This window comes from Pelobates fuscus, chromosome 4 (assembly GCF_036172605.1).
Source record: "Pelobates fuscus isolate aPelFus1 chromosome 4, aPelFus1.pri, whole genome shotgun sequence".
NCBI classification, from domain to species: Eukaryota; Metazoa; Chordata; class Amphibia; order Anura; family Pelobatidae; genus Pelobates; species Pelobates fuscus.
In genome coordinates, this window is record NC_086320.1 from 319210143 (window position 1) to 319226272 (window position 16130).

The 16130-nt window shown below is 37.2% G+C and overlaps 1 protein-coding gene across 1 annotated transcript in view; it reads left to right on the forward strand.

The window, feature by feature from the left end:
• SKAP2 (src kinase associated phosphoprotein 2) overlaps positions 1 to 16130 on the forward strand; it is a 234676-nt gene that overhangs the window by 124781 nt on the left and 93765 nt on the right. The window contains exons 5-8 of the mRNA XM_063450704.1: positions 4685 to 4759; positions 11191 to 11274; positions 14736 to 14860; positions 15877 to 15937. Coding sequence (XP_063306774.1) covers positions 4685 to 4759; positions 11191 to 11274; positions 14736 to 14860; positions 15877 to 15937 — 345 coding nt within the window. The remainder of the gene's footprint in view (positions 1 to 4684; positions 4760 to 11190; positions 11275 to 14735; positions 14861 to 15876; positions 15938 to 16130) is intronic.

Consider the following 16130-nt stretch of genomic DNA (forward strand, 5'->3'; position numbering starts at 1 on the left):
GTTATCTAATACACAGTATCCATCTACACTGTTTCTATGAGTTTAAGATTCATATAAGTATCATATGCAGTGTATGACGTGAGCCCATTTCACCATATACTGTTGGTAAATAGGGCTAAATGAGAACATATGCTACACTTGTCTTAAGAAAATATTCCCCATGCTCAAAAGATTAGCTGCAGTCAACCTTGATTCAGAAAGCCTTGGCTTGATGGGTTTTTTATTTTTATTTTTGTTTAGGAATGATAAAAAATATTAGATTTTTCTAGCTTCACTTTTCCTAAATTATCATGTGTCCAAACACAAATTTTTTTGGAAACATAGTTATCTTCTGGGTCCTTACAAAATGTATATCAAATCTATAGCAATTTAGACATTTACCTAATTGGATAATTGGAGATGTGTTACTGATCCCTGATGAGCTCTCCTTCCTTTCCTAAGGAAGGATGGAGGAGTTTTCCTAAACCAAGGCAGGGACCTTCAAGAGCAGCAGAATTGGCCAGAAAGGGTTGGTCCACACAATTAGGTTAATATGATCATTCTACAAACTATTAAAAGTCTTATTAAAAGATAGTAGAGCAAAACATTTTTTTCAGAGTGAAAATATGTCAGAAACAAAACCTTGTGATCAACTCTATAAAACATTAAGAAGTAGAACTGATAGGAGATTGTATTTAACGTGTATTGCATTTTTTTAACACTTTACTCTCTGGGGTTTATTAATTCAACTGAGGATTGTCCAAAAGAGCTGAGTTAGAAATTCTCTAAGTCTATAATGATTCCATATGTAATTTTTTTTAAATTTATTTTTTATAATAATATTTATTCAAAAAGTTTTTTGTTTTTACAAACAAACATCATGTAAGACATTAATAAATTAGTAACCTTACTTCTAGTTATCAATATGTATAATCAGTGATTGTTTTCACATAATGTACGAAGTAAATATTGCTACTTTGTATCAGAATATATCAACCAATATCCTGCCTTACAGTCCATATACATAACAAACAAACTACCATTCACACTTTCAGAGTGAGAGATTAGCAAATCCTAGATACTTGTCAAAATGTCCTACGTTGCGTGTACGCATATAGACACATATATATAATCCTAGATACATGTATAAATATATACACACAAACAAAAGGCCAACATGTTTTCATCTAGTCATTTTAAAACATCGTTCTTGTTTATTATAAGTAAGTTGTTTCTTCAATAGTCGCATTATCCGCCATATACCAATATATACATAGACATTATTACAGCGAGGTGAAAACATGATTATGTATTGTGTATGTATTATAAAATACTATTATCCAGGGTAACAACATACATACATGAAAATACTAAATACTTAAATGAGCTGTATCATAGTCCCCCTAAATTTGGACACTTAAGTGTGATCCTATCACCTGTATCTCCCATGCAATCACCGGAAGTTCTCTATAAGCGAGTTAACAGGAGGCCCTTAAGTTCGACTGATTTTCAGCCACATATTAATATGAATTTATCTAACCACATTTTGTATATGCCTTTCTTATGCAATGAATTTACGGTATTGTTTATAAGGTTATTTTCCATAGACAATTGGAATTTGATTTGGTTAATAAGATGGCTTTTTTGAAAGGGGGTAGATGTTTTCCACTTTCTAGCGATTATAATTTTAGTAGCCACAAAACTATGTGATGCTATACAATTGATTTTTAATGAATTGAAATTCCAATTATGATGTAACAGGGCAGAGGACGGATTTTTTTCTAGTTTATTGTTAGAAAGTTTAAAGAGAATATCAAAGGCCCATGACCACAATAATTTCACTATCGGACACGTCCACCAAATATGTATATATGTTCCGACAGATGAGCCACATCTCCAACAAGTGTCTTGTAGATGTGGGAACATCTTCGATAATCGAGAAGGGGTATAGTACCATTTATATACTAATTTAAAATGACATTCAACCAAATTGAGGCTGTGGACGTATTTTGTCAAATGGAATATTAATGTAAATTTGTTGTTAATTCTCCAGTGAATATAGCCCTTTGTGTGTAATTGCTTCTAGAAAATAGGGGGTAATAGCAAATTAACCTCAACAACCCTACTTCTAATTTTGTACTCTTTTATTTTGTGTTTAACGTATGCCGGACTTATTATATTATTATTATATTTTGAAATTCTATTTTACTTTGGTCACTCCTAAATAAATAATCTAATGCTTTCAGTCTAGAAGAGCTTTTTATTTCATATGGCCTTTATTTTATTAGAAGTTGGTATGAAATGCTGCTTAATATTTCTTAATTAATAATTTGCTCTTGGCATGCAATGGTGCTAAAAGTGTTTTGTATATTCTCTTACTTTATGCACTCTGTATTTTATCATACACTGTAAAATGTATAAAATTGATTAAAAAAATGTTATTGAAAAAAATAAAAAGTTAAATATGAGTAGAATGTGTATTCTTGTTCAGAATAAAACTGTTAGAACCCTCAAATGAAGGATGTGTTATGCTATAGTTACATTTACATTAGCTTGAAAAACAATCACCTGCCACAATTCAATATCTTTACCGTTACTTTAGAGAATAATAGCATATTGCACTTTGTTAACATTAAAGATAAAGCAGTGTTTTTTTTTTTTTTTTTATAACCAGGAAATGTCAGGGAGATCCCCTCCCCAATGTAGGAAACGCAGTCAATGTGATAGTCAAAATATGTGATAGACGTTGCAGAGCAAAGTGCTTTTCCTTTTCTTGGCACGGGTTATTGAGTAAGATGAATCTTTCAGATGCTCATTTTGCCACCACTGTCTCACTGATTTAAAAAAATCACACTTGAAACACAATATTCTCATTGTATTTCTTCTCTTACTGGCAAAGCTTCTCGTAATAGGGCTAATTTAGATGATGTGTCCTGCAGACCCCTCTGAGCCCTTTGTCTATTTTTTTCCTCCTAGTTGTCATTTTAAGATTACATTTTTTAAAACCAATTGCACACTGTGAAGATCCATTTGTTAAGTAGACAGCAAAGCTTTTCATTCTGCAGAAAAAAAGGTCTGCCATTCAGATTAAGAATATTTGCACGTATAAATGTTATGGTTTTAAGGTGTTTGTCTACAGTAGTTGCACCCGCCACTTACGTTCAGCTGAGAGGAGCGTAGTCTGCAACAGCTGGACTTTGTTTACCCATGATGTTCAGTGAAACCAGATATTTATGGAAAAGTGTTATAAGACAATCTCATCAATAATATAGATTAATTTGATAAAACATGTCTGTTTAACTTTGTGGATCATATATGATAGTAGTAAAATAATGTAAATACATTTATTTGGAACTTGAGGAAAATCTTTGGTTAATATTTGACAATTATCACTGTAATTACATTGCATTAATAATTATATTTTTAAAAAAATCTAGAAATCAAAAAAAAACATGTTTTATTGTATATATTATCAATAACACTGGAGTGTGTACTTAGCTGAAATATTGCAGATGAGGAGTACCATACCTCTCCAGTGTCCCGGCCCTATTTACGAGGGACGGTCCTTACTTTGGCCCAAATCTCTGTCTCTCTTTTCTGTCCTAATATCCCTCTTTTCTAGGAGCTCCATATTGTTGATGTGTTTGCTTATAAAACAGGGCTCCACAGCAATATTACTCCCAGTAATGTGCCTTTAACCTACAATAGTGTTTAGAAATCATTCTGTGTAATTAACAAGATACATTGTTCTTGTTCTAAATTACATTTTAGTTGCTTAAATTGTTATTAGTAAGTCACTTGAAATGTATAAGAACAGCCTGCACCTGGCTATACCCCCACTCACTCTCCTAAAATGAAAGTGTCCCTCTTTGCACATTTCAAATGTTGGGAGCAATGTAGTAGTAGACACATCATAATAGACCACTTTAATGAAGGAAGAGCTCCGCAGCAAGGGAAGATAAAAGGTTCTCATGTACAGGTATGAATGGTTGAATGGGTGACTATTTGAATGATGCAAATGAGCTTGAATCATGGTTAGATTTTATGATAATGGTAAGCTACACAATATGAAACACATCTAGCGATGTGCTAAATTGGAATTAGAAACAACTTATGTTTCTTATCCTTTAAGACAAAATGAGACATTCCTGGCAAGCCAACAGTCCCTCAATATTAGTGAGATATAAAACGCAAAGGTAAAAAAAAACGTGTAGAGCTTTAGTCACTTAATTGCGTTAAGCTTGAAGCTAGGAAGCAGGTCATATTGATGTATAAAGACTGGGCTAGTGCGATGTTTGAAAATGTGAAGGTTTCCTTGGTAGTGAGCACCAAAGATATGGAGAAATTGGTGGAAAATCTTAGACATATAGGAAGAATTTAAAGGAACACTTAAGTGTTAGGAATACAAAACTGTTAGTTACTACTGGTGTACAAAGTTGGTGGAGAGTTCTATTCATGGAACATATTCATCAATAATTTGGTTAAAAGCATATTGACAATCTCTACAGTTGACAAGAAGCAATAAGTTCTAGAATGTATAGTATAATTGTTGCACTCATCTAAGTGTTATTAATCTTTTCCTCTTTTGGTGAAGTATTTTCTATTAACCAAATGTCAGTATTGAAACTCTGAATTTTTACAGGGTTCTTCATTAAAGTTGAAAACTGTTAGAAATTCAAAAGAAATTTCATTTTTTCTTTTTCAGGAAACCTGTATCCACCAATTGCAGCGCAGGAGCTTACCGTTTCAAAAGGAGGATATCTTGAGAAACGCAGAAAAGGTAAATATTCTTTACCTATGTACATGTTACATTATATTCAAAATATTTGCTATTCTGCTGTCTTATCAAACGTGCAATTTTAAAATGTATATAATATTTATTGTGTATTATTGAAATTATATTTTACATTTAGTAAAAACAACAATCAAACATGGCACATAGCAAACCAGGTGGAAAAAAGGCTTGGGCTAATTGCCTAAACTCTACTTCTCTGCAAATTTAGTTTGTTAACTTATATAAACTAGCTGCAACAATAAAAACAAAGAACCAAACTCAAATTACTATAGCTTGCAAACACATAAACTCTATGAGTTAGAGAATACATATTCCTTCTCGCAACCATGTCAAAGACACTGGGTCTATGCAGTTGCTACAAAGAACTATAAACTATCTATAAAATAAGGTGCACGGAAGTGTATTTTTCTGTGTCCCCATACCAATTGATTTACAAGGGTTATTTACATGAAGCACTAAAAATCCCATATATAGGAACTAGTCTCCCCCATACTCTTTAAAGGAAACAGGCGTCTTGCGCTATCGACAGTTTAATCATCACTTCAATCAGTAAATCATTGATCATTTTATCTGGCAATTAAATCTGATACCTAACCAAAATAGAATTAAAGAAAAGAAAAAGTTACCTGCAGCCCCCTCTCCTTAATCCCTATGTATATTTAGACAAATGGAGGTCATTTAGTTGCTCCAATGGCCATTGGAGGGAATGCCCGCCTGCCAACGTCAAGGCAGACCCCCCCTAAGCGGGTCCTAACACTGACCCTTCTGCCTGCTTCCTTGAGCTTCTGGCAAAGATATCTCTAGTGAGACAGAGAGGGGTATTTTTTTTATATACACCCCTATATACGTATTAACCCTTAATAGGGAACACGTGGGATGGGTGGCAGCATTGTAACAAGGCTGTGTGATACAAAGTAAATACAAATACAAAAAGAGAAGTCCTGCGCTCACTCCCATTACTACTGGGCCGGCAGCAATGACTACAGTACACATGGCCATTGGAGCAACTAAATACCCCTCTTTGTCTCAGAGAGTGTTTTTCATATTTTGTCATTTATTGCTGAGTGCCATGATTCTGTGCAGGTCAGGTAGGAGACGATTGCCAGGGTTAACATCAGGATCTTTAATTTGGACATTATAAAATAAACAGTATATCCGATAATTGTAATAATAGGAAAGAGAGAGCAAACAGATCTGAATAACTGAAATTACACTTAAGGATAACTAGGTTATGAAAATAAAGGGTTTAGACAAAAAGGTCAAAGTTGAGATAGGGTAACAAGTAAACCTATAAATGAAGTTATAGGTTGGAGATTTAAGAATAACCTATAAGAGAAATTATAGGCAAGTAAGTTGAAGGTATACTGAAAACAGGAATTAGGCAATATGCACCAAATAGAATACAATCAGGAATGGAAGTATATAAGAAAATATATAGTTAAAAGTATAGGTTACATAGAAGGACAATTAAGACAGAATAAGGTTGCAGGAAAAGGAGAACTTAAGTTAGTAAGCTCCTTTTAGGAATAAATATTGCTTAAACAGGAAAATAACCCCATGTAATTATTTTGAGGCAAGGTTCAGTGCAGAGAGGTTGTTTGGATTTAGGAAGATAAATCAGGATGTTTGGATAAAGCTGGATAGTTAAGTTCAAGTTGGTATTCTGCAGGTTAGAAGTCAAACAGGAATGCAGCGTAGTTTAGGCTGGTATTGAGCAGGTTTGGAAGCAAGTAGTTCAGTTGGTATTAGGCAGGGTTGGAGGTAAGTAGTTCTGAAGCAAATAAGATAAGTTCACGGGAGCCAGGATATGAAGCGTTTCAGGCAGATCAACAACTTCAGTGCAAAGGCAATGAGGTGAGTTGGGTGTTACCTTTTGTAGGAACTCAATTAGTCCAGGCTGGTGAGGATGATAATGTGAGTTTCCAGAACTAGAGGCTAGTGGTAAAACATAATCCGTATCCACGGAAAAAAAGTCTTGGTTGTCAGGATAGGATCCTGACACTGAGTCACGGTGACATTGCATTTTAGGGACATTTTGTGGATGTGTTTATGGGAGTGTCATGGGCATATTTACTGTGTCTCTGTATTGTATATAAGTGGTTCATTGAGCCTGGATTAAACAGATTCGTTTTACCCTTCATCAAGTCTAGGCTGATGTATGGGGAACTTGGGCTATAATCACTATTGCGCTTGGGACTCGGGAGATTCATAATGGATACACTCAGCCAGAGTATAGGAGATCTGTTACAATGTTTTTATTTCCTGCTCTGTAATTTGAGCTTTAATTACATACAGGAGCCTCATGTAGGGTATAATGTAGACTCCTTACAGGAAGTGTTTAGGAAAGGCTATGTATGTCACATGCAGGGAGGCGTGACCAGGACTGCATAAAGAAAGTGATTTAACTCCTAAGTGGTAGATAATCTGCAGGGGCATGATCTATACTCCAAAACTGCTTCATTAAGCTAAAGTTGTTTTGGTGACTATAGTGTCCCTTTAAATATATATTGTGCCCCTAGTAGCTTTGCCTAATCGGTCTCCTCAGCACATTCAGACTCTTACTATCTTTGTCTGCATCTAACACGAGTGTGGGACCATTAATTCCAAGGCAATGTAAACAATTAGCCAATTTACCTTGGCTTAATTCCTACAATTGTGTATTGGAAATTTCTATTGAGATACCCAGACACCATTAGAGGGTAATTCTAAACAAGAATTCATCCAACAATTTCACTCTCTCACACCAGCAAGATGAGGTAGGGAGACAATAAATATACAGATGTCAAATATAATAGTTTCATAAAACTGTGTTGTGCAGAAAATGTTGAACAACTGTTTATATGCACTACAGACAGAGCCATTTAATATTAATACGAGATAATTAGAGGTTGTAGTTTTTAGCCAATAGTGACTGGCAGGGCCGGACTGGGAAAAAAATTAGGCCCGGGCATTTTTCAATCAGAGCGGCCCCCTAAGGTAGCGGGGCCAGAGAGGGTGTGTTTTGTCATTAGTAATGACAAGCACGCCCCCTCTCAAAGTGAGCATGTTGGTTCAATGCGCAGAGCCCCGCTGAAGAGCTCTGGCATTAGAAAAAGGCCCTGAATTTGTTCTGCGCAGCGCAAGCAAATTTAATAACATGCTTGCGCTGTGTTTGCTTTTAAATTGTCTCTGGTGTATCCACAAGTGGGATACCAGAGGACAAAAGGGCCAGGAAAGTGTATGGTGCATGTGTTTGGAGCCTGCTTGAGGGATTGCGTGTGTGTACAGTGTGGTGTGGTATTGTGTAAATAGGTCAATTTCATTTGTGTTTGTGGTGTAATATGTGTGGCTAGGGGCTGTAGAGAGTGTGTGTATAGAGGGCATAGTGTTATAGGGGATGTAGCGAATGTGTGTATACAGGCTGTAGTGTGTGTGTGTGTGTGTGTATAGGTGACGTAGTGTGTGTAAGGGTTGTAGAGAGGGTGTGTTTAGAGAATGTTGTATGTGTTTGCTGACAAGGAATGCAGTGTGTGTGTGTAGGAGTTCTAGTGTGTAAAGGACCCAGCGTGTGTATAGGAGATTGTGTGTGTGTGTGTGTGTGTGTATAGAGGATTAAGAGTGCATATAGGGTAAGGGATCTTGCGTGTATCTGGAGCGTAATGTGTGTAGTGGTGCAGTGTGAGGGGTGCTGTAGTGTGTGTATATATATATATATATATATATATATATATTTGGACGTATTGTATGTGTGAGGGGCGCAGTGTGTGTGTATGTAAGAGGGGTGCTGTGTGTGAGGGTGTTTTTATCTGCCGTCCCGTCACATTCTAGGTTTCTAAATTTCTTAACTCACTGAGGGTTATTATATATATATATATATATATATATATATATGTAGTAGTTTGAAAAGCACTCCAAGGACTTCATATAAGGTGAAAATAAACTTAGCTTTATTCTGCAACAACCAAGGTGATCGACGTTTCAGTCCTACAACAGGACTTTCATCAGGACATCCTGATGAAAGTCCTGTTGTAGGACTGAAACGTCGATCACCTTGGTTGTTGCAGAATAAAGCTAAGTTTATTTTCCCCTTATATGAAGTCCTTGGAGTGCTTTTCAAACTACTACATATATTATTGATGCCGACAAGCACCGGGCTATAAATTTCTAACTATACTGGAGTGCAAGCTTTTGGACATTGTTATATATATATATATATATGTGTGTGTGCGAGGGTGCTGTGTTTGAGGGTGCGCTGTGTGTGTCTGGGTGCGCTGTGTGTGTCTGGGTGCGCTGTGTGCGTCTGGGGGAGCTGTGTGCGTCTGGGGGAGCTGTGTGCGTCTGGGGGAGCTGTGTGCGTGTCTGGGGGTGCTGTGTGTGTCTGGGGGTGCTGTGTGTGTCTGGGCGTGCTGTGTGTGTCTGGGGGTGCTGTGTGTGCCTGGGCGTGCTGTGTGTGCCTGGGCGTGCTGTGTGTGTCTGAGGGTGATGTGTGTGTGTGTCTGGGGGTGCTGTGTGTGTCTGGGTGTACTGTGTGTTGGGTGCTTTGTGTGTCTGGGGGTGCTGTGTGTGTTTGGGGGTTGTGTGTGTGTGTGTGTGTGAATGTATTTTGTATTTAAATGAAAATATATATTTTTGTATTAATAATAATAAAAAAAAAAGTATATCCCCCCCTCCCTTCTTACCTTTAGCCTGGGAGGGGGGGAGCTGTTCTGCCTTGGGGTGGGTGGCCGTTCTGCCGTGAGGGGGGAGGGAGAGGATCATGCTTCCTTCCCTGGTGGTCCAGTGGTGAGAGTGAACTCTAACCTGCAGGCTAGAGTTCACTCTCGCGAGATCTGAGCGTTGCCGTGGTAACCGCGGCAACGCTCAGACCTCGCGAGAGGACCTGGCGGAGCTGCTGGATAGAGCTCCGCCGGTCCTCTGTCCTGCCTCCCTCCCTCGCTCTCCTGCCGGCAGCCGCACCTGAGTGTCTCTGGGCCGGTTAGGGAGATCTTTGATCTCCCCACCGGCCCATGGAGGCACAGAGCAGGGCCGGCGCTCGGGTAGCGCTGGCCCTGCAGGGGCTGGCAGGGGGAGATCCTGTGATCTCCCCTGCCGGCCTCGGCCCCACGGCCATCGCGGCCCACCGGGCATTTGCCCGGTGTGCCCGATGGCCAGTCCGGGCCTGGTGACTGGATGTGTGAGGAGCTGGACAGCCATTAATAGAAAGCTGACTGTTGAGTTACATTTCCTAAACAAAACAAAATACCAGACTCTGCAAAAACAGAAAAGAGGTGCAATGTTATAAAGATGACAAACCTACGGTTGGCTATTTAACTGGGGATAGTCATCCCTTATTCATGTTTGATATCAGCATGCCACAATTCACTTATGAATTTGCTATAGTTGTGTAACCCTATGGAACAAGCGCAGCTTAGTAGAATAGGGGCCTGACAGAGCTAGGAGGTGGGCATAGGGAGCGGGCACTTTTAATCTGCTTACCTGGCCTAAGTTGTCCCTCCCATTTGTAAGTGTAAGGGGTGTTAGCTCCCGTTTGGTCACAGCGGAGGGGCTATAGAGAGAAAAGTTAGGGGACAAACAGGCTCTGGGGTAGTGTAAATAGAATAGGGCAGTTAGGCTGCTGGTGAAGAGCTTGGTTAAATGGTTCGTTATGAACCTTGGTAGGTTTCGAGCTCGGTGGTGGCTCAGAACCTGGTGTGTTGTAGGGGTATCCGGGTATGCCCCTACTGTGGTTATTTAACAAAGTTTGGCACTTATATTATGTTGATGATGTTTGTTATTATGGATGTTGATGTTATTTATATTTACAGAAATAACGGGCCATTGCCTTTTGTTTTGGCGACATATGATGTTATATGGCGGGATGGGAGCTGGGCAATGACTTTAATTTTGTTATCAATATTAATAAAGCTGTGGACATATTGACCCATACATCAGTGTCAGTGTGTTTTTGGGGTAAGTTTTGGGGGGAATTCCACCTGCCCATATGCCGACTATGCGCCTGTCATGTATCTTTATCTTATCTATTACTTGCTAAACCCTGCTCTGTGGGTCTTGTTTATTTGTTGTTGTTTTTTTTTTTACTGAAAAAACATGTCGCCACCTTTTAGTTCATTTGTATTATTCCTGAATGTATGTGTTGGACTTCTCTAAATCACAATAAAACACTTATTTTAGGAGTGCTTTCATTAATTTACTAAATTCATTATGCATTGGTTGTGTGAATTCAAATTCATTGGTTGTGTGAATCTAGCTTTAATTTCTTTGTCTGAAGAGAAACCGCTCTGCAGCCGGAATCATATCTCTCTGCAGCCTGAACCATCCCTCTAATGCACACAGTCTAAAAATGGCTGTAAGGGCCCAGTGTGTCAAATGTAGATCATCAATTGATTACTATGTTGTTAAAGATCTGTACTTACTAAATGGCTTCTTTTTTGTTTTAGATCACAGCTTTTTTGCATCTGAATGGCAAAAGCGTTGGTGTGCAATAAGCAACTCCATCTTCTACTATTATGGAAGTGACAAAGGTATAGCATCTGAAATTAGTCATGTTGTTCACATATTAATAGCATCATTATTATTGGCATTTATATAGCGCTAACTTATTCCGCAGCACTTTACAATATTATAAAGGCGGGAATTTAACAATGAATGAGACAATTACAAAATGTTACAGGTTGATGAGGACTATACTCAAGTGAGCTTACAATACTATTTGGTATTTACTATAAAACATATGTGAAAATATACTGCGCACTGCTTAGTATAGGGGTAGACATTCACATGCCCAGTAATACATTAACTGAAAGAATATGGAGGGTGACATCCAAACACTCAGAGCAATACCTGTTACAATAAGCGGTAGTGATTAATATGGTCCATGTAATGCACTTGTAATAAATCCCAGAGTTTCTGATTTTCCCTAAGTCTGTGGATTTTACAAAACAAAAAATTAAAGCTGGTTACAAAGTGGGTACTGTCAACTCACAATAACTAATTTAGTGACATGTTACAAATATTGAGCATTCCCTTCTATAGAGGGTGATGTATTCATTTTTGTATATTTTAGATATTTATTTCATATTACAACCAAAAATTGTTTACGAGACCATGATGGGAGTTGTAGAGTAGTAAATGCTGATGATTGAACATTTATTTGCTCCTGATTTAAGCATAAACTGTGTTTAATTATCTAAGAGCTAGATATGATTCTATCTTTAAAGGGACACTTGACTGCCCAAATACAAAAATAAATAAATATTACTGTTTAGTAGAAAAGCATTAATGCAGATCTCCTGTCTGAAGTCTTTACAAGCCCTCCCCTTCTAGCCACGGCCAGACTTTCTGTGGCTGTCCAATCACAGACTTCTCATTGCAGCTCAATGGGAAGTCTCTGGGCAATTATCTGCCTCTTGAGTTTAGGTCCACTAAGATGAACAGACCACGAAGTAACCGGACCAGTTGTCTGTTTGAAAGCTAGGGGAATGTAACAATGTAATTTATAAAAGTGCCAATTTCTATTAAAACCTGCATTTTTTTGTAAAATGTAAAAAAGAGGACACACTCCTCGAAAATAAATGCATTTCAGCAAACTAAAGTGCTTTAGGGATCCAGATTGTCCCTTTAAGTATATAATTATTTGACAAGCAAGGACTTGCAAGGACTCTGTGTATATGCATGCACCCTCTAAAGAGAGGCATATGGTATCTAAAAAGTAATAGTGCCTTATTTCACAGTATGTATGAATAACAGACCTACACAAACTTGAAATCTCTAAGTGTAAAAAAATAGACAACTAAACAGTCTGAGGCTGAATGTTTCAAGTGGAGTCAGCTCTTCTGAACATGTAATGCCTAATGAAATTATGACATCAGATGAAAATATTTTTTATTTTAATACGCTTATAGGTATTCATACAATGTAGCATGTGCTTTTCAGCTTTTTAGAGACATAAGTGAACTTTAAAACTGCTTTCTATATACTTGTGTAAGTTCTATATGGTGCACTAGCAATATTCCATGTCCATGCAAATGTGTAAATAGCTTCCTCAGCTTAGAATATCAGAGATAATTTGCAATCTGTCACTTCAAACATGTAAAACAGTCTAAACTAAGAAATCGTAGTAATACATATAACTTTATTTGCATTTTTTCAGTCTAAAATAATACTGAAATTGATATGCCCATTCTCCCATCTACACAAAAGCTGAGATTGTTAATTACTAGGTCATCTCATTTCCATGATCATAACACAGTATTTTATTCTGTATTCATCTATATATTATTTTATAGCTAGTGTACGTAGTTAATATTTTGATGCTGATTAGCATAATATAAATAGCTCTAATGCCTTTAGCCCCTTAAGGACTGCAATAAAAGGGAATCATGGCAGAATATTTCCGTCATGTGTCCTTAAGGGGTTAAATTCTCTTCACATGGATTGAGTATTTTATCAGCTCCAGTTAGTGCACATATTTTTAAATTGGTAAAAAAAAAGAAAAACTATTTAAACATTGAGCTGAAAGGGAAGCATGTTAACATTCTTAATGCTAGGTGTAGGTTTGCAGGGAAAAAAAACTCTTATCAAAAAAAGTCTAAACAACCGCCACCCTCTCCCTTTAAACAGGAAATGTTGAGACCTTAGTAGGAAGTAATATCATGGCATTTCTCTTAAATGCGTGGACAGAGATTTCCTCGTAGAAATATATAATGCTGGGATCACGCCAAGTAGGGTGGGTTTAGACAAGACCCCTTAGACTGTTAACCAATTGATGAATGTATACTGTATGTTAACTGTGACTCTGTCCATGACGTATTTCTGCTTTAAAAGGGAATTGCACCCCCTGCAATAAAGGCCACTCTGGAGTTCTTCATAAACCTGCAATGTGTCCGGTGTGATTTACTTCCAGAAGACATGTGCACAATCAATTTAGAAAGGAGTAGATAGACAATTAATCAAAGTTTGCTTTGATCTAAATCAGAACATCAACTAATGAGGCCTCTTGAAGTCTCATTCACAATGTTGCTTGAAGAAGTGGTGTTTTAAAGGGTTATACTCCAAGCACCATGACCCCTTCAGTGATTTGAAGTGGTCATAGTACCGTAAGTCTGTATGTTCAGCATTTCACTATGAAATGCTGCACATACATTGTTTAACCTCTTTTCTGCTGGAGTTGTAACTCCATCTCCAGCAGCGTCATTAGTTAATCGTTAGCTATTCCAAGGGTTGTGTACTGGCTAATGTCAGTTCTGTGCATGTTGGGCATCTCACGTCAGCACACACAGCACGCTGGCAACAGGTGTCTATTGCTGGCTATCCCTTCTATGCTGTCCATCCTCCTTCCGCGTCCCTTAAAATCCACTGAGGGGGATTGATATCAGCAGAGGAGGATCAGACTGAGGAGAGAGCTCGGCCTCGGCGCTGGTACAGAGGTATGTTTTAGATTAAGGTTTTTTTGGGGGGGAGGAGTGGGGATTAAGTATGGAGGAGGCCAGTATAGAAAGGGTTACTCTAACCAAAAACAGTGTTTTATAAAATTAATTATGTTGCCCATTTGGTTTAAATGAGTTGCAAGATTCTACATTGCGCATGCATGCACATGTTGTTTTTCGCAAAATTAAATTCAAATTATTGTGCATGCGCATAATGTGACGTTATGTTAGTGGGCACAAAGCATTATGTTTTTTCCACATTGTCACATTAACTTTTATTATCATTGTCATTTTCTTCTAGATATAATTCTTTCAGAAAAATATAAATTATAAAAAAAACTTAACATATTTAGAAAATAGCATATCTGACAGTGTCATTGGTTAAAAAAAAAAAATAGTTTTTTGTACAAAATCTGTCTGAGACCAACCTGCAATCCTACAAAGCAACCATAAAACAAACACTTAATGCACTTGACTACAATCAAACAGCTGCATTGAAATTGCTGGTCACCAGTGGATTAACTAATCTCTACTTTGCATTTTTTTCCACTTGGCAGATAAGCAACAAAAAGGCGAATTTTCACTGGAGGGATACAGCGCCAGAATAAACAATACTGTGCGGAAGGACGCAAAGAAGGATTGCTGTTTTGAAATCTTTGCTCCAGACAAACGTGTCTATCAGGTTAGAATGTTTTAATATCTCTATATAAATGAAATTGATAGAACTATTACATTGCCAGAGATGAGAACATTTGGACTGAAACAGCTTACTAAGTGGAACATCTGTACAGTATGTTCATACATATGGGAATATACAGAGAAAGGTAAAATTTACAGGACGTTGCTATACACCTGATTAAAGAATATATGTATTTTTGAGTATATTTATATAGATGTATATATTAAAGTAGAGATTGTTAGTCCAATAAAAAAGGTATTACAAGATACAAATTGTATCTGTATATATTTATGCAGACATACACTAATATTTACATGCACGTGTGCACATACACATGTATACAATTCGTTTTATCTGTTTGTAATCAACACCATTCTGTCAATAATAATAATATTTTATTAAATGTTTTACATTTTTAACAACAGAATTCACAAATACAGAATTATAGAATTATTAGCATGAATACCTTTAGCAGCATTTAGCAGCATAAGGAAATATAGGCAAACCGTCACAGCGAAACAACCATCAATAGAACAATCCGGAGATTCGCCATCAATACGCAACCTAACTTTAATACGGTTTAAATATCTGAAATTATATTTGAAAATCAGTTAATTGAGTTGTCAGGTAATGTGTTGGAATCTGACAAGAACATTTTTAAGAAAACTATACCCAGCAGTCTAAAGATATTCACGGGTGTCTTCTAATTGTCAAGAGCAAATTTCGTTCATCAGTTCTGGCTTTGACATTGATGAAGAGAAGCAGCTTTTTTCTGCACAGCGGCCAGCTGCTGATCAGAGTTTCAAATCCATCATCCTCTGCTCCAATTACGTAAATTTGTCAAAATTAACTGTACATTATAAGAAGCATCCTTGCAAGAAAAGTATCGGTAGACACGTAAAGAATTGCTAATGTTTCCGTGAAGAAGTGACAAGGGTGTTAAATGTGTGTTTTTTTTTCATCTTAAAAAACAAAAAAAAAGCTATTTCTCAATCCTGCTTTCTTTGAATTTTGTGTAGTTTGCCGCTTCCACCACTAAAGAAGCAGAGGACTGGGTCAATGCAGTCTTATTCTTAAGAGGTGAGTAAGCATAGTTGGGCAATACAGCAATTGTTTCAGGGTATTGTGAACACATACAATTATATACTGTGTATATTTTTATTGGGGTATGATACGCAAAAGTGCCGCACAAATGTATTACTTCAAAACAAGGCAGTAAGGGGGCAAAATATTTTGGGAGAAATTCTGTCTGAAAAGATCAGGCTATTGGCGA